The sequence below is a fragment of the Dendrobium catenatum genome, unplaced genomic scaffold, assembly GCF_001605985.2.
Source record: "Dendrobium catenatum unplaced genomic scaffold, ASM160598v2 fragScaff_scaffold_1063, whole genome shotgun sequence".
NCBI lineage: Eukaryota > Viridiplantae > Streptophyta > Magnoliopsida > Asparagales > Orchidaceae > Dendrobium > Dendrobium catenatum.
In genome coordinates, this window is record NW_021319525.1 from 639,199 (window position 1) to 658,155 (window position 18,957).

At 35.5% G+C, this 18,957-nt stretch overlaps 1 protein-coding gene and 1 non-coding gene across 3 annotated transcripts in view; one reads left to right on the plus strand and one right to left on the minus strand.

The window, feature by feature from the left end:
• Positions 1-14,463, minus strand: part of LOC110095172 (ER membrane protein complex subunit 1) — a 45,144-nt gene extending 30,681 nt beyond the window's left edge. Inside the window, exons 1-4 of one of the 2 annotated variants that reach the window (XM_020820595.2) lie at positions 14,159-14,463; positions 5,217-5,276; positions 2,983-3,110; positions 2,740-2,802 (exon numbers count right to left, since the gene is read on the minus strand). In XM_020820595.2, the coding sequence (XP_020676254.1) occupies positions 2,740-2,802; positions 2,983-3,110; positions 5,217-5,266 (241 nt within the window). In that variant the 5' untranslated portion in view covers positions 5,267-5,276; positions 14,159-14,463. The remainder of the gene's footprint in view (positions 1-2,739; positions 2,803-2,982; positions 3,111-5,216; positions 5,277-14,158) is intronic. The other variant, XM_020820594.2, reaches the window with a different exon arrangement.
• A 4,070-nt stretch (positions 14,464-18,533) lies between these two features.
• On the plus strand, positions 18,534-18,615 carry TRNAS-CGA. Its single transcript has one exon. It is a non-coding gene; the product is annotated as a tRNA-Ser (tRNA).
• Positions 18,616-18,957: the final 342 nt, after the last annotated feature.

An 18,957-nucleotide genomic window follows, 5' to 3' on the forward strand; every position in this document is an offset into this window, starting at 1 on the left:
CTATGGAAGATATACATTTTCACCATCTTAAATTCAAAAAGTATTATTTCCATTGTTTCTTAATATGATCATCTATGAATTTACCCTTCTTATTTCGATGACACATTCATTTTAAACATTTAAAAATCTAATCTGACTCAATTTGGTTAGCAATGGTTGTTTTGTTGCCCACCACTAGAATATCAGCAGCATTGTCAATTATATTATACTCTACAGAAGTTACATTAAGATTTCACAATATTCTCACATTGCAAAGTAGCCTTAATGCACTACTAAATATTAACCTCTCAAAATCAACTCTAGGCATATCCACAAACATCTTTATTTTTTATAAGCATCTACAGTACTTAAATCACAACCTAAGAGATATGACCTCTTGATAATACTGATTGATAATTATCCATTTCAAATTTAATATTATTTTTTATAAGCATCTACAGTACTTAAATCACAACCTAAGAGATATGACCTCTTGATAATACTGATTGATAATTATCCATTTCAAATTCATTAAATTTGCATATCATATACCTAATCATTCCTCTCATGATCATAAGCCTCTTATCTTCTAAACACTATCACCATTGTTGTAGTTTCCACCTTAAAAAATGTCTTACTAATTATAAATCTTTATTGTATCTCATCCAAATTATTTTTTTGTAAGCATCATCCTGAGTGACACAAAAAGATATGAACTTAATGTACTCTTATAATGAAGTAACACTCATAACTCAATCTCTTTTAATGTGGGTCAATGCTACATTATTCCTATGTTCAATGCTACATTATTCCTATGTTCAAGAAGTTTGAAATATTGTCAAAAAACACTTCTCCTTAATGCCAACAAATATTACCCTTGGAAATTTATTAAATGAAATGGGTGCAAGGGGTCAAACATAAGCATTTTCAAAATGAATGAATCAAATGAAATTTTTTCATTGCTCCATACTTTTCCAAAAACCACAGTTAATAAAACTAGAATCCATAGAAGATCTCACAATATAAAGAGAAATCAATTTCCGATACCAGTATGATTTTTCCGCCACTATTCCATTGTCCTCTCTCACAATATTATTATAAAACTAAAAAGTTGAATCCCCATAGAGCAAACATACAATGATTGTGGATTCATTCAAAGAGGTTGGTAGCAAAATAATCTTCTAAAACATTTTACCTCCTATAAATCTTGGAAAGATTTATAAATTTTACTACTCCCATCTCTCTCATTCCACTTTAAATCTCTCGTTACTCTTCGAATCTCTGTAGATATCTCATCTAGGCTTACATCCATACTTCTTGCATGTACTTCAAAGATAACTTTTTTAAACCAATTAGATTAATTATATACTGAACCATTCATTGAAAAGATGTGTTAATTATACTTCATCGATCAACTATCAGGCATCTCATCTAGGCCTAAACCATATACTTCCAACAACTATTTCAAATATCACTTTTCTTTAACCTATCAGATTAATATTTTACTTGCTCTTATAAGAAATTATCCTTTTTTAAGCTTTGATTTGATATTTTCTAATATAACATTTTTTGTTTTTTTTAACACATGCATCTCTAATCCCATAGTTCCCCTTTAATCCCTTAAAAGCTCTTAAGCTCCATTACTTATTTACTTTATGCACAACAAAATCAAACACAACCCATTTTAATTCAATACAAGTGGAGAGGGTCATAGATGGGAAGTAAAAATGTTCAACAACATTGATAATATAAAAATTGCATTCAATATTGGTTTAATTTATTCATTTGGATGATAATTGTGGAAACAAAATGTGTACAGAGAGGTACATGGGCATTACTACTTGGCGTCATAAAACTTAAATCTTAAATCAAATCAATATTTGCTACAAGTCGATCACAACCTCAGAATATAAATGTAATTTCATGTACATGCACGGTTTTAATCAATTGAATAGAGAATTAAAAATAGCTAAAAACTAAGACTGCATAAGGTGTTGCTATGAGTTGTGCAGAGCACTTTATTCAACAGCATTTTTCATCTTTCAGTTAATGACAGCAAATTTTTCCAAATTTGTAGTTTTTCCAACCAAGAAAATGCACTAACTGAAAACTAGGAAAAAACTTGGCCCCAAGTAAGCTCAAGTTTTTGAAAGCATCTTCCATTTGACTGGGTAAATATGTCCCTCATCCGATCCTCCAATACACCATTGTCCATCATTGCGTCTATTACTAGCTATCTGGCACACATGCTTTCTCAGTTTAGCTGGTTTTATCACTAATAAAGTTTAGATGCATCAACTAATCTACATGGAATGTTCAGCGCATTCACCAAATAAGCTCACAGTATCGTAATAAAGGTGACAGTAATATTATTACAATCTTTACCAGACAACGTTGAACTTCACTTAAAAGTACTTTTAACAGCATTTTTTACAGCAGCTTCTTCAAAAACTATAGCTCTGCCAAATGCAGACTAAGATGTAGAGTTTCATGGTTCAACTGCAGATATTAGAATATTCAGCATACTCCTCAATATGTTATATAGAGCGACAGAAATTTCATACCCTTAAGCTTCAGGGAAAATATAACAGGTGATGAATTGCACTAAAATCAAAAAATCAAAAATGTGAAATGGTTATTACTATAAAATAATGTCTGAATGGCAAGAATAAGTTTGAGATGTACCAGCATAGAATCCACCCATTAGCATAAAAGACATAAGCAACTAAAAAAGAAGAAATAAAGGATGCAGATGATTACATTTCCCAAGAGAAATATCAACTTGATTAACAGGGTCATTTTCTCCAAGAACATGACGCCAAACTGCATAAACAAATGAAAGACAGTTTTAGATAAATGTGAAATCACCAAAAAACGTGTCATTAAAGCGGAAGACGTTAAATATGCACCCTTAATTGTGGGCACAACAAAGTTTTCTCTACATGCACATAAATAAAAGAATGTAAGATTTAGTAGAGCTTGTACAAGGATAACGGTTCTTACATATATCCCCTGTACGGAGATCAAGAGATGCAATTACATTCTCTTCTGTAGAAACCACTACACGCTTTCTACCTGTCTTATGACTGTGGAAAACAGCATGCTTTGTTTTTCCAATGTATCTTTGGTGCCTACAGTGCAAATAAAAACCGCAAACTACTCAAGATACCAATATGGTCAATGAATCACAGCTCATATGCAAACAATCAAGCATCTAAACCCACCAAATAAATTATACAATAACACTAATATTATAGATTTGCAATATAACACTTTTCAAGGAAATAGCTTAAGAAACTAGCTTGATATCTTTTATGAACCCTTTGACCATACACTCGAACAAATATATGCAAACTTTAAATAATTCAAATAAAATAAAAATTCCTAACCAGAGGTCAATCTGCTTAACCAATATACAATGGTGGAAATTTCATGCATATCTATTAAGATCCCTTCAGAGATTTCCACTGGATGAGGATTCAAATAGTATTCAGAGATGGAATCAGGAACAGCTCAGGGCGAGCAATTATCCCACTTGAATTTTTTTTCTTAGAAAATTGATGCATTTATATTTTGGTTTATTTTATTTTGATGTAACTTGAATAATATTAGTTGTGTTTTATATTTTTTTTTAAGCTATCCAATGATGGAGAAAATCCAATGATCATGGTAGGATGTGCTTGGGCATGGCAAGGCTTGGGTTTGCTAGCATTTGGCTCCTTTTGTCCTTGGGCTGCTTGTTGTTTCTCAATTTGGGCCTTGGATTTCTCTTGGGTTGGGCTTTGGATTCCCTGGTTGTGAGATGAAATGTTGAGATCTACTTGGTGCTAGCTCATTAATACTTGAGCTGATGTTTAGCTCATTATTTTGGTGGTATAATTGCACTTCCTAGTTCATAAATTCATAAAGGTATGTGGAGTGGAGCTTGTTTCTTCCCATTCTTGTGTCTCTTCGGTTCCTTCTTTGTGTTGTTCCGTGAAACCTGCTGGGTGCTTGTATGGGCTCTTCAGTTTCTCCCCCTGGCTGCTTTCCCGTGGCCTCACCTTTCTGTTTTCTGTGTTGGCTTTTCGGGTCCCTCTGGCTGTGTTTCCCGTGGCTTTCCTTCATGTTTCCTGTGCAGATTTTGGGGGTTGTTTGTGGTGTCTTTTGGCCCTTCTTCTTCCCCTTACCTGATTGGTTTGGTTGGAGGTTGATGTTGGTTGTTTGGCTCCCCTTTTGGCTATATATATGTGAGGATTTTGTCATGGAAAGGTTGTTGATTAACTTGAAAGAAGTTGTTAAAAACCTGAGGGTTTCTTCTCTTGGAAAAGCTGAGAACTTGTTCCACCTCTTCCTCCTCTCTATTTCATCTTGGCTTCTAACCTCTTTTTCTCTACGCAATTTCCACTCCACTTGTATCCTTCTTCTTAAGCTTTTGGAAGTTATTTGTTGGCTGATTTTTTGGAGACATTTGCCGGAGGAGTTTGGTTGGATGTTGGACTTTTTTTGTTGTGGTGGGCCCTCGGTTTGCAAGCCTAAAAACTTTATCATATATTTCCTACTTTTTGTTGCATGTGAGGAAACCGCTTGTCGGTTGTTCTGAGGATAGTATTTTTATATTATAATTTTGTTTCGTTTGATTTGACTTTTCGTTTATCTAGATGTTTGTTTGGTTGTTTGCAAGTTAAATTGAATCGAGTTTGGTTTTCATTGTCCTTGTGTTCTCCAACTTGGCTTTTTTTTTAGTTTGCTTGCATCAAGTTTGATATCAGAGCCAGGTTAGAATATCCTTGGTTGGTGAGTCTTTTCTTTTGAAATCTAAGATGGATAATAATCCGAGAGATTGGCAAAATATGATGCAACAGTTAGCATATTTGCAAAATCAAATGAATGAAATGACTAACACTCTTGCTAATCTAAATGTCAACCAACATAATGTTCAAACATCTGAAAGCGAAGAAGTCCCTAGGAACCAAAATAGGCGACAACAAAATTGGATTTTGGGATTAAAATAGATGTTCACAACTTTGAGGGGAAATTACAGCCTGATATATTTCTCAAGTGAATTGAAAAAATGGATCAATTCTTTGATTGGAAAGAAATTCCAGAAAACAGGAATGTAAAATTTGCAAGTTTAAAACTTACTGGTCATGCTCTTACGTGATGAAAAATTTTACAAAACAATAGGCAAAGACGATGGAAAGAGAAAATACAAAACTGGGAAAGAATGAAAGAAAAAATGAGGGAGAAATTCTTACCATCTGATCACGCACGAGCACTCTTTCAAGAATTTAATAATTTGCGACATAGAAATCAATCTGTTGAAAAATACACTGAAATGTTTTACAAACTTCAATCAAGAAATGACTTAGATGAATTTGAAGAAAAAATTGTCTCAAGGTATATATCAACGGTCTTAAGTGGTCAATCCAAGATCAACTGGATTTGCATCATGTAATAAAAATTGACGATATTTATCGTATGGCATTAAAACTTGAAAAGCAACATCAAAGGGAAAGGGGTCACAACAAAATAACGGAAACATATAAACGACGACCAACTGGCGGGGTTAAAAATTAATATCAAACTTCTGTGGAAACATCGGGTATGGAAGTTAAGTCTTTTGAAACTCAAAATGTGGATAAGGGAAAAAGAATCATGGGATCTAAACCTACTGAACAACCAAGATTAATTGGATCATGCTACAAATGTGGGCTTTATGATCATCTTTCTGCAGCTTGTAGAAAAAATAATCCTCCAAGAAACAATTTCATTGAAAAAGATGAAGAGATAGAGGAAGAAGAAGAAAATGAATCTGAACCTAAAAATGGCATTGAATTAGAGAAAGTTGATGTAGAGGGAGATGAAGGTGAGCAACTTTTAGTAATCTGACAAGTTTTAACAAATAAAATTGAAAATGGGGATATGTGACTTAGGAGAAACATTTTCAAAACAACTTGCACGGTTGAAGGAAAAATCTGCACTCTTATGATCGATAGCGGATGTTCAGGAAATTTTGTGTCACAACTAATGGTTGATAAGCTAAAGTTAAAATCCAAACCACTTGTCAAACCTTATAAAATCTCTTGGTTCAAAGAAGGATGTGAAGTACCTATAACAAAGCAATGTTCTGTTAACTTAACAATTTGGGGTTCTTTTAAGGATCAAGTTTTTTGCGATATCGTTCCTCTTGAAGTCTGTCATATTTTGTTTGGTCGTTCATGGCAATTTGATCACAAAATCATTCAAAATGGGAAAAATAACACTTATACTTTGATTCAAAATAATAATGAGTTCACTCTCTATCCTCAAAAACATGTGCCTGATTCGTCTGCCAAAAATAATAAGGTTGCCAAAATAAACACTCCTGAACTGCTTTTGAATACAAATGATTTGAAACATTCTGAGGTAGCTTACTTGGTTTTGGGAAAAAAAACTGATTCAACTCTTCAAATTCCTAAAGAAATTCAGCCTTTAATTAATGAGTTTTCTGATATATCACCTGAGGAATTGCCTATAGGTTTGCCACTGATGAGAGATATTCAGCATCACATTGAATTAATATATGGAGCCGCTTTGCCTAACCTTCCTCATTACATGATGAGTTCAACTGAACATGCTGAACTTTTTAAGCAAGTGACTGATTTGTTAAAAAAGTGTTTGATTAAAGAAAGCTTAAGTCCCTGTGTTGTGTCTGCTTTATTAACTCCTAAAAAAGATGGAACGTGGAAAATGTGTGTGGATAGTAGAGCAATAAATAAAATCACCATTAAATATAGAATTCCTATTCCTAGACTGGATAACATGCCGTATATGTTAAGCGGTGCTAAAATCTTTTACAAAATTGATTTGAGAAGCGAGTATCACCAAATTAGAATAAGACCTGGGGATGAGTGAAAACTGCATTTAAAACAAAGCTTTGTATGAATGGCTTGTGATGCCTTCTGGACTTTCTAATACTCCAAGCACTTTTATGAGAACTATGAATCATGTTTTGAGATCTTTTATTAGAAAGTTTGTTGTGGTTTATTTTGATGATATTTTGATTTATAGTATTCACCGTTCTGAGCACTTTAATCATGTGAGACAAGTGTTGCAAACTCTAAGGGAACAAAAGTTGTACATCAATCTTAAAAAATGTTCCTTCATGACTTCGAGCTTAATATTATTGGGTTACATTGTGTTTGTCAATGGTATTAAAGTTGATCCTGTGAAAATAGAGGCCATTCAAAACTGGCCTACTCCTAAAAACATAAGTGAGGTGAGAGAATTTCATGGCTTAGCTTCTTTCTATAGAAGGTTCATTAAAATTTCAGTTCTTTGATTGCTCCTATTACTGATTGTTTGAAAAAAGAGATATTTAGGTGGACACCTCAAGCTGAACAAATATTTGAAATCATAAAGAAAAAAATGAGTCAAGCTCCCATCCTTAACTTACCAAATTTTGAAAACATTTTTGAAGTTGATTGTGATGCTTCTCATGTTGGTAATGGTGTTGTGCTTAGTCAAGAGGGAAAACCTATTGCTTATTTTAGTAAAAAGTTAAATGATGCTCAATCCAAATATTCTACTGATGACTTGGAATTTTATGCTATTGTTCAAACTTTGAATTTTTTGAGATGTTATTTGATCCAAAGGGAATTTGTTTTAAATACTGATCACGAGGCTTTGCGATTTTTTGGCTCTCAAAAAAAATATGAACAAGCGGCATGCCAAATGGGTTTTTTTTTGCAAGAGTATACTTTTCACATAAAACTGGTGTGCTAAACCAAGTAGCTGATGCTTTAAGCAAGAGATCTCATTTGTTGGTAATTGTTTACCCAACTATCACTTCTATTGATATTTTGAAAGATACTTATGCAAATTAATTTGATTTTAAAAGTATTTTGGTCTCTTATCTTTCTTCTGGAACTGATCATTCTGTTCAATTTGTCATTCACCAAGGATTTTTATTTAAGGACTCTAGACTTTGCATAACAAATAATTCTTTAAGAGAGCAACTTGTGCATGAACTTCATAGTGGAGGTTTGGGTGGACACTTTGGGCAAGGAAAAAACTGAAAAACTGTTGCTTTGGTGGAAGAGAAATATTTCTGGCATCGTATGAGAAAGCATATTATTAAGTTGGTAAAACAATGTAAAATATGTCAGGCTTTTAAGGGAACTTCTCAAAATGTTGGTTTGTATACTCCTCTTTCTATTCCTAATAAACCTTGGAAGGTTATCTCAATGGATTTTGTTTTGGGGTTGCTTGTTACTGCAGTTTGATTCTATTTTTGTGTTTGACGTAGTACAAACGTGTGAAGATAAGTTGTTTAAAGAAATTTGCACGCTTAATATTTCAAGAAAAATATTAAATAAAAATTATGTCGATTTAAACGCTAAGATAAAATAATAAGGCGATAAAACCAACTTAGGCTAAATCACATGCATAGGGGTTAAGGTAGTAAAATAATCAATTAATCTAACATTGCGTTCGTGGTTGATTTTCAACGATAATCCCTAAACTAATAATGAGATTAGTCACTAAGAGATATCCCTCACTCAACTCTCTAATATACTAGACTTTAGCGGAGAGAATTAACACGGTCCTAGTGAATCAAATTACAACCACAACCGAAGACGACTAGGAAGGTAAATGATTTAGAGGATTAGCTCACCGTCGTCGAGGCTTAGCAACCATCCGTGTTTATCGGAGTTCGGACTTTGGGACAGCAGGTAGGGGATTCCCTGAGGGTTTAACAGCAGTTATTCTTACTAGAATTCCTGGGACAGCAATCTGTCAATATCCAGAAATTCTGGACAGCAAATGGGGCCGTTCCAGCAACCTGGACATCAAACTACATTGCTGAAAAGTGCAGGACAGCAACCTTCGAGGTGGATAGAACCCTGGGCAGCAGTTGTGGGGAGACTAGGGCTGTTGGACAGCTGGTAGTGGCCTTCAAGTGGTGCAGGACAGCAGGTTGTCCTCTCTGAAATTCTAGGACACCACTCAGTAATACCAAAGAATAGAAGAAACCGAGAGGGAGAAACTGTGAGGGCCGGCTGCTGGGGTTGAGAGGGAATTACGGATTGTTTGGAAGGTTTAAGGGAGGGAATTAATGTGAGTTAATTAGTTTGTGGAGAAAGGTAGGGAGAGGGAAGGCCGGCCATAGGGAAAGGAGGGGAAAGCGTCTTGGTTCGATGTATGTTGTCCCCATGCAATCAATTTAATTATATGATTAAATCTGAATTAATTTCATATTTTAGAGATTGAATGGGTTCCCAAAAATAGGATTCATTAATATGGGATTAATTTGAAATTCAAATAAGTTTGAATTCAAATCAAGAAGTTTTCATATTAATAGAAAAATATTTTAGGAAAGTAATTAATTGGGGATTTGAATTTTGAAATTCAAAATCCATGAGGGATTTGGAGGGGATTAAATTTGAAATTTTGATTTCAAATTCAAAGAGGGTGAGGCCCAAAGAGGATAACACAAGGAGGAAGCCTAAAAAAGGAGGGGGGTCATTAAGTGGGAGAGGAGGATTGTGGGGAGGAATTTAAGGGTTTCTAAAATAACTCATGGGAATTAGAAAAGACATTAAGAAATCCAATCTAATTTGAATTTCAAATAGGATTGACTTTATGCACTTTCCTAATTAGGATTTGCAAATAAGGAAAGTATTTGAAATTTGAATTTCAAACTTCAAATTTCCAATAAAATTAATTTCTTTCCTTTCCTCTTGGAGTTAATTTAGGAGGGGAATTATGACAATTGGAATCATCATAATGGAATGGGGCAAGAGGGGAGGCCGGCGGCAAAGGGGAAGGGGGCAGCTAGGTGTTGGGTTGGATGAAGCTATGGTGGCGGGTGGGCTTAAGGTGGTGGAGTTGTTCCGGCGGTGGAAGCTAGGAGAAGTCGGCAGGTGGGGTGGAGGAAACGGAGGAGAAGACGAAGATAAATTAAAACCACGAGTCGCGGACTCTTCCAACAACTGGTGGGTATTGCGCTTGCTCACCTTGAGCTCTCTCTCCCTTCTCTCTAGTGCACTCACAAGAAGAAGAAGAAGAAGAAAAACACATAAAATTTCATTATCAAATCATCATCCTACAATACAAGAGACGCCTATAAATATGCCTCATGAAAAGAAAATTAGCAAAGACTAAAACGCACTTCTGGCTAAAACACCACATGACCACTCCTAAGGGTAAAAATGGGAAAAACAGTAATATAAGATAAACTAGTACATAGACATAAAAATAAAATAAAATATAATAAGCTCTAGATCGTAGTCGTTGATCTTCTGAAGTCCTCATCAGTGGTTGTGGATCGCTTTAGCAAAATGGCATATTTTATTCCTTGCAAGAAAACTTTTGATGCTTCATATATTGCTGATTTATTTTTTAAAGAAATTGTTCGTTTTCATGGTATTCCTCGCACTTTTGCTTCTGATAGAGATACTAGATTTTTTAGTCATTTTTGGAGAACACTTTAGGAAAAAATAGGAACTACTCTTCAATTTAGTAGTGCATATCATCCACAAACTGATTGGCAAACGGAAGTTGTCAATCGAAGTTCGGGAAATTTATTGAGATGCCTAGCAGGTGAGAAATCATCCCAGTGGGATTTGATATTACAGCAAGCTGAATTTGCATACAATAATTTTGTTAATCGCTCCACTGGTAAAACTTCATTTGAAATCATTTATGGTCAGCCTATACCTCACATTTTAGATAGAAATTGTTTGCCTATGTCTAATAAAGTTAGTGATGAAGCTTCTGAAACTTTTAACCATATCAAAACTGTCCAACAATAAGTCCTTGAAAAACTCCAAATGGTTATTATTAAATACAAATATTAAATACAAATCTGCTGACAAACATCGGAGAGAAGTTTATTTCAAGAGGGAGATTTGGTTATGGCTTACTTTCGTCGCCAACGATTTCATGTTGATACTTTTGAAAAGTTAAGCAGGAAGATATTTAGGCCTTTTCGTGTTCTTCGAAAATTGGCCTCAAATGCATATCTCTTGGATCTTCCTATTACTGTTGGTACTTCTCCTATGTTTAATGTTCTGACATTTCTTTGCATGAAGTAAATTCTGAAGATCATGTGGAAATTGAAACTTTGCCACTCTCCACGTCAGTTTTAAATAATGATGAACAGGTTGAAGATGTTATTGATGTCAAAATTATTAAAACTATACATGACGAGCACAAGAGGTTTTTGGCTAAGTGGAAAAATCGTCATTTGATAGACTGTACTTGGATGGATGCTAATGAGAAGAAAATTCGTCATCCGGATCTTTATAAGAAGATTGTGGAAGCTTCCTCATCAGGAGATGAGATTCTCCCACCAGGGGGAATTGATGCATTTATATTTTGGTTTATTTTATTTTGATGTAATTTGAACAATATTAATTGTGTTTTATGTTTTTTTTTAAGCTATCCAATGATGGAGAACATCCAATGATCATGGTATGATGTGTTTGGGCATGACAAGACTTGGGTTTGTTAGCATTTGGGTCTTTTTGTGCTTGGGTTGCTTGTTGTTTCGGTTTGGGCCTTAGATTGCTCTCGGGTTGGGCTTTATATTCTCTGGTTGTGAGCTGAAATGTTGAGATCTACTTGGTGCTAGCTCATTAATAATTGAGCTGATGGTTAGCTCATTATTTGGTGGTATAATTGCACTTCCAAGCTCATAAGTTTATAAAGGTATGTTGAGTGGAGCTTGTTTCTTCTCATTCTTGTGTCTCTTTGGTTCCTTCTTTGTGTTGTTCCCGTGAAACTTGTTGGGTGCTTGTGTGGGCTCTTTGGTTTCTCCCCCTGGCTGCTTTCCCGTGGCCTCTCCTTCATGTTTTCTGTGTTGGCTTCTCGGGTCCCTCCCTGGCTGTGTTTCCCGTGGCTTTCCTTCCTGTTTCTTGTGCAAATTTTGGGGGTTGTTCGTGGTGTCTTTTGGCCCTTCTTCTTCCCCTTACCTAATTGGTTTGGTTGGAGGTTGATGTTGGCTATTTGGCTCCCCTTTTTTGCTATATATGTGAGAAGTTTTTGTCATGGAAAAGGTTGTTGTGTGCTGATTCCCAAAGAAGGTTGTTGCCTACATCAGGATGGCTGCCTGTTGGCCTGAGCTTTTGGAAGTTGTTTGTTGGTTGATTTTTAGGAGACATTTGCCGGAGGAGTTTGGTTGGACGTTGGACCTTTTTGTCTGTGTTAAACTCTCGGTTTGCAAGCCTAAGCACTTTATCATATATTTTCTACTTCTCGTTGCATGTGAGAAAATTGCTTGCCGTTTGTTCTGAGGATAGTGTTTTTATGTTATAATTTTGTTTCGTTTGATTTGACTTTTCGTTTATCTGGATGTTTGTTTGGTTGTTTGCAAGTTAAATTGAATCGAGTTTGGTTTTCATTGTCCTTGTGTTCTCCAACTTTGCTTTTCTTTCTAGTTTGCTTGCATAAAAATAAATATTTTAAATGTTTTGCCCGCCTTCAATAAATGCAACTGCCTAAATATTAAGAAAAAAAAATTCTATTTCATACATAAGATTATGCATTTCACAATCATATTTTCCCACCCTCAAAAGAGAGGTTGATTATGCCTCTGACAATATTTATTTAGTTTTAAGGGGCGGGGGCAGTCAAGGTTTTGTGGTGCTTCTTCATTGGAGAATAAAATGGAATTAATGCTGCTCTAAGTTTCCAATTGAAGGAAAATGTCAACTCTTGCCAAAGTGTTTTTACATAAATCTAATTCTTCATTTCCTTGAAGCACAAACATTTGTAGATGGTCGTGTCGTGTTAGATGATATGTCAAAAACTTGGACTTCTGGATGCTCAAGGATGACAAGTAGACAAGCCATTTGGTATGCCACTTTTTTCTATAAAAATTAACATGTATTGGAAACCTCACAGGCTCACACACACTTTGCACAACTCGAAACATCATGTGTTGGATACTTATTACAAACAAATTATGCTACTCTAATTATAAATACTAGAGTTTGTCATGTTTACTTTACAAGTCCAATGACAGTGTGAAAACTGAGAGGTCGAGGCTATAGCAGCATTTAGGTTGTTTCCATTTTATTGTTTTTACAAAAATATATGTTATAATTGTAAATGATGTAGATTTTATTTCAGAAATATGTATATATGTTAGTGTCATATTGTGCCTCTGTCTATGCATTAGAGTCCATCAGTCCACAACCTAACAATCATTATAACTTTGTAATCAACAATTTCATAATGCAATGCACAAATATCATCAGCCTCCGCTAGTTTAGTTACTTCTCACCGTCACCTACATCATTTTACCAGGCAACTATAAATATTGACAGTTTGGTTCAAAAATGGATAACTCAAGTAGTCAAGTGAATATTAACAACACAAGGGTTGGGAAATTTTGGATGACAACAAAAAAAATATCAAATCTCATTTTGATATGCATAAGATTCTGTGATCTAAGAGGTTGAACCAGAATTAACCCAATCCATATTTGGCATGCACACCAGTTTATTGAAGTGATGTGGTTAACCCCAAGATCTCATATTAGGATCATTGATCAATCCTCACCGAAGTGTGATGTGGGTGAACTTGCTTAGTCAATAGGATTTTCTAATCCAGGTAGAAAAACGTGAAAATATATCATTTTCAAATTGGATGAATGAACTCTATCCAATCCAAAGTTAATCTCCAAATTATGTGACTGCAAGCTCCTTTGATGGAGCATCACATTTATATTTCAACATTATTGATCAATAATTATCTGTTTGACTGAAACGCTCAGCTCCATGGATTGGGCATCACATTTACATAAGGCACAACCATGCACGTAGATGGCCACATTACTGATCCAATAATTATCTGTTAAAACGGAAGACATACAGCTAAGCTTAACTAGAAACAACAAAAATCTACTCGTAAAGATTAAATTTAACTGCCCTATATTGCATACGCAAATCTCCCAAAACGTGAAATGAAACAGCAAATCAATTATGCAAAAAAGCAGTTTACAACCACAATAGGCATGCATGCGCTAACTCAAAAAAAGAGGGAAAGTCAAAGGCCAGGTTGAAAGAGAAACGGGAAGGTCGAGCAATTACATACCACATTTAAAACAGACTATATGCAAGCCCTAATTGATACAGCCATATCATTCATGTTATTTTAGGCATAAATATATTATAGGATATTTAGGAGAAAGGATGGGAGATCTGCGCACCAATCTGCAAGCCCTACTTGATCCTCATATACGCCGCAGGAGATGATCGAGTGAAGAAGCAGTATCAGAAAACCTAGGAAAAACCTAGCCGCCATGAAGGCGGAGGCTGGACCGCTTCGAATCGGGGCAGAACTGCACAGTGACGAGCAGGCGGGTATTCGATTTATGGATGATGGAATAGAAGAGATGGTAGAAGCAGAGGTTTTGGGGGAAACACAGCGCCGGTGGTGCTATCGTGGGCAGTGAGCCGGCAGTCTCTGTAGCAGCATTATAACAGGTCCGTTCGGCAATAGATTTGGGCTGTTTTCCAAAAATAATAATAATAAATAGTTGGGAATAATTTGTAAAGCCCAGTAATGATGCTATAAGAAAATTAGTACATAATTAAATAATTAAGCATATATAATAATTCCTTCAAATGATAATTGAACTTTAAATCTTATTATATATCAATACAATTATTATAAAGTAATTCGAGTTTCCAACTAAATAAAATTTTCATCATTCATTTTAATTTTTTAAATAAAATCTTAACCTTTCATTTTAATTAAACTAATTAATATATTTAATTTTACATTTTATTTTATGTGCATTAATTACAATATATAATTCTTCATCACTTTGAAGGTTATTAAATTCAGATTTCCGCTTGTAGGAAGAAATTTTACATCTATAAGCATTCTACCCTTAAAATAATCTTCACAAGTGTTTTATTAATTATAATTAATATGTATCGTCTAATTTTGTGCCTCTTCAAACTCTGCTCAGTTCATTTATTTCTTTGGATCGTCTTCACCTCCTATGGCTAAAAGGGCTTTTTAGCCTTCTTCTTCTCCTCTTTTCAAATCGAAAGTCTCTCGTGCTTAGCTTGAATAAGATTTCTTTGCCTTCTCCTCTTCATTTGTCTTCTTCACCTCTTATTGAATTGGAAGTCAGCTTGAGCTTTGCTTGAAGAGGGAATTGGAAACTGTACAATTCTGCCTCCATTTTTTATACATGGCATAGATCAGAAAATACAACAATCGAAGAACCGTTCTCTTTTTCACTAACTGTTCTCTTATCTACGAAATAGAAGATAGCAAGTGGTTCTTAACTGTTGATTATTATTTATACTTTTATTCATAGCAAGTACATAAAATGGCTTTGTGTGTTTTTTGATATTGATTGCTTCTCTAGAATCCTGGTTTTGATTTTGATGAGAAGTTTTTAGGCTTTATTAAAGGACTTTAGACGTGTGTTTGCTCTTGGTAAGATAGTTCCTATAAAATAAAGAACTTTTTTTTTTTTTTTTTTTTTTTTGCCATGTAATTGATGTTAATCTTTCTCATAGCATGCATAGACTGCAGAGGTACATTTAAACATCCAATAAGAATCCTCACGCTAGAGCCCAAAGGAGCAATTTGTGTAAGAATATCTTAAACATTTTCTTGTCATGTCAGTGCAATATTTCCAACTATTGTTTGCTCTTTATGATGTATATGGATATCCACCATCCCATGTTCAAGTTCTTGGAGGCCATAGGTAAAGCTTTCATGACAATATCAATTTTTTGTGAGAAATATTGTGTATGATTTCTTTAATAACTTTCTTACCCATTAGCAACTAAAATAATTTTGTATTCCTCATTTTGTCGTGTCATAATGGGTGCTTGTTGTCTCTTTCCTGGTCGAAAATCAGACTCGAACCAAAACCAAAAATTTTAGGTTTGGGTTTGACCCGAACCTGAACCGGGACGGGTTTGAGTTAGGGATTTCAACTTGCTTGTAAAACCCGGTCGAGTTCGAGCTGACCGGGAAACAACCTGGGTTGACCCAGGAACCGTCTAATTTCTCATCGTGTCACATCGTCTCACCGCTAATCCGCGTCAAGTCTCGTCGTTGTCTCCTCACCACGTCGTGTCGGGCGTCAGCTCACCGCTAATCCACGTTGTTGTCTCACATCCAATCTGCGTCATTTCATCGAGTTGCTTCCAACAGCTGTTAGTTGTAAGCCGACGTCGCTTGATCGCGTACGATTCGAATGCACGCAGGCGGAGGCAGTGACCAAAGCTGCAAGCAAAGACTGAAGTTGTGACCGACGGACGAATGAACAAACATGCAACGATAGTGAGCCAGCGACTGAAGTCGAGGGAGATAAGTCCACCACATAAGCCCTAGCCGCTCTTCCTCTCACACTCGTCGGGTCGTGTTGGGTTGACCCAAACCGGAGGCGGTCGGGTTCAACTCTTAGAATTTGGACCATTTTAAAAAATGGGTCGAGTTCTCATCAAGCAAGTTGTGTCCGATCAGTTTCGGTTTGACCCGAAACCCGATTTTTATAACAAAGGCTTTGCGGGATTCACTCAATAACTTGCAGCCCACACAGTCTCAAACAACATTTTCTTCTATATGTTTAATGTTAAAATTGATGTGTTATTGACTACAACCCGATGCATTTATGATTTAGTTGCTCTAATCCCAAATAAAATTGCATCCCTAATAATTCTCGTTTAAATTTACTTTATTAATTGATAGAATATAACAAAATGAATCTCAAAACTAAAATCTCTGAATACAAAACCTACAAATAGAGACATATCATAATATGCCACACATGTTTTGTCTTGCACATATTAGTTACATTGCATTCAATTTGCTATATTAATGCTCAATTGCAAGGAATGAGCTATTTTAACTTTGGTTTACATTACTATTAGTTAAATTACATATAATATTTGATGTAAATTAAATTACTAGTAGTAAAAAAAACATATAATATTTGATTGAAATTAGAATTCATAAATTTGATTTAATATATTATTTACTTTGAAAAAAATACTATTGTTGCGTCCAAAAATATTCGCGGCGGTAGAGAAATATATAGTTTAACGTTTTAGCGTTGTACGAAAATCCGGCACGCAATCAGATAAGAGAGAGTGTATAGCATTCACATGAGACACTAATATTTTTATGTGGAAAACCCCTCAACATGGGGAAAAACCATGGGGCCTAGCCCAATTTGAATGAATCCACTAGTCTTGTAGTTGATTACAAAAGAGGCCATTCTATGGTAGAAGGCCTTAGATTGATGTACATTTTATAGAGTACATTATATGATGGGAACACAAAGAGTCACTACTGATGTGTTTGTTTGGCAGGAGGACCATAGTCTGATGACAGAGATCAGAAGAATCGTAGTTGGCGGGCGACGGAGGTGAAAAAGACCTGTAGTCGGCGGGCGACGTATGTCAGAAGGAGCGTAGTCAGCGGGCGACGGAGGTCGGAAGGACTGTTGTCTGACGATGAAGGTCAGAAGGACGGCGTCAGGTAGAAATTCAACAATGAAAAGAAATCCACCTTCGGATAGATGTCCGATGAAAGTCCGATAACCGATAGAAGTCCGGCATCGGGTAGGAACTTGGCAAAGAGTGAAGGTCCGACGTCGGGTAGAAGTCCGACGTCTGATGGTGGCCGAGGAGAACTCCAGCATCACTTGGGTGGAGTTTCAGCATCAGGAGGGAACTCTGTCGTTAATTGGGAAGAATTTCAGCATCCCGTGGAACTTGGGCATAATTCTGACGTCCCGTGGAAGTCGGGCAGAATTCTGGCGTCATTTGGAGTTCGGGCGGAACACCGATGGTGGTCGAGGAGGAGCTGATTCTCCTCCTCCTCCTCTTCTTCTTCACTTCTTCTTCTCTTCTTCTTGCTTCTTGCTTGGGGTCCCCTCTCAAGAAAAATGAGAGGGCTATTTATAGATTTTTTGGAGTGGCATGGCCCGTAAATAGGTGAGAGATCAGGGGTAAATGAGGAGTGGTTTGATGGACGGCTGATATTAAATCCCTTGATCATGCACTGTTTGATAGACATTTGAAGGTCTTAATGATGTCGGAATTCGGCGATCTTGGGCTCGTTGGATTCGTCTCGTCGAACCACTAGATTCGACCATAAGCTCGTTAAAATCGGAGGCCGTTTGGTAACTCAAATTGTGGTATGAACTTTTCAATAGCGCTTCGGGTCCTTGATTCGGACCCATTTGGGCTCGAATTGAGTTGAATTTGGCGTCGTTGGGTTCGTATTTCCGAGACACTCAGTTTGAATGTAAGTTTATTGAAATCGGAGTTCAGATGCTCTCGAATTTAATTTTTGAAGTTTCCAACTTGATTTTTGCCTAAAGATTCGTGCCCGACCAAGATAATTTTTACATGATGTATAAACTAGAGTAAAAATCAAACTTTTTAACATTTATTTAATATAGAATTTTTTGTTCCTTTATCACTCTGTCATGATATTTATTGTTAAATCTATAGGATAGCCTCACAAATCTTATATATTTAGATACATATTTACTTGAAAGTATGATTTATGTATAATTAATACACTTTCCCTAGCATCTACTTGTCGATATGTCCGAGTGGTTAAGGAGACAGACTCGAAATCTGTTGGGCTCTGCCTGCGCAGGTTCGAATCCTGCTGTCGACGGCACTACGCTTTTTACCATTTTTACTAGGTTCGAATCCTGTTTTGGTTAACGGATTTTTTTACCGTCTAATACTTATTAGAATTATCGTATCAATTTTATATAAACAAATTTTAGTTATTCATTGAAATTGATTAAAACTTAAGTTTGAATTCCTCGTCCCTTCCTGCTTATTTCTTTTAAGAGGCTATCAATTAAAATATTACAAATAAAATTTAATTAACAAATTACTAATTTTAATTAGATAATTAACATTATTTACTAACCCTAATTCCGCATAAAGTTGTTATAAATATATATGAGCTCATCTAAAGCTTCAAAAAAAAAAGAATTTATAGTGTAAA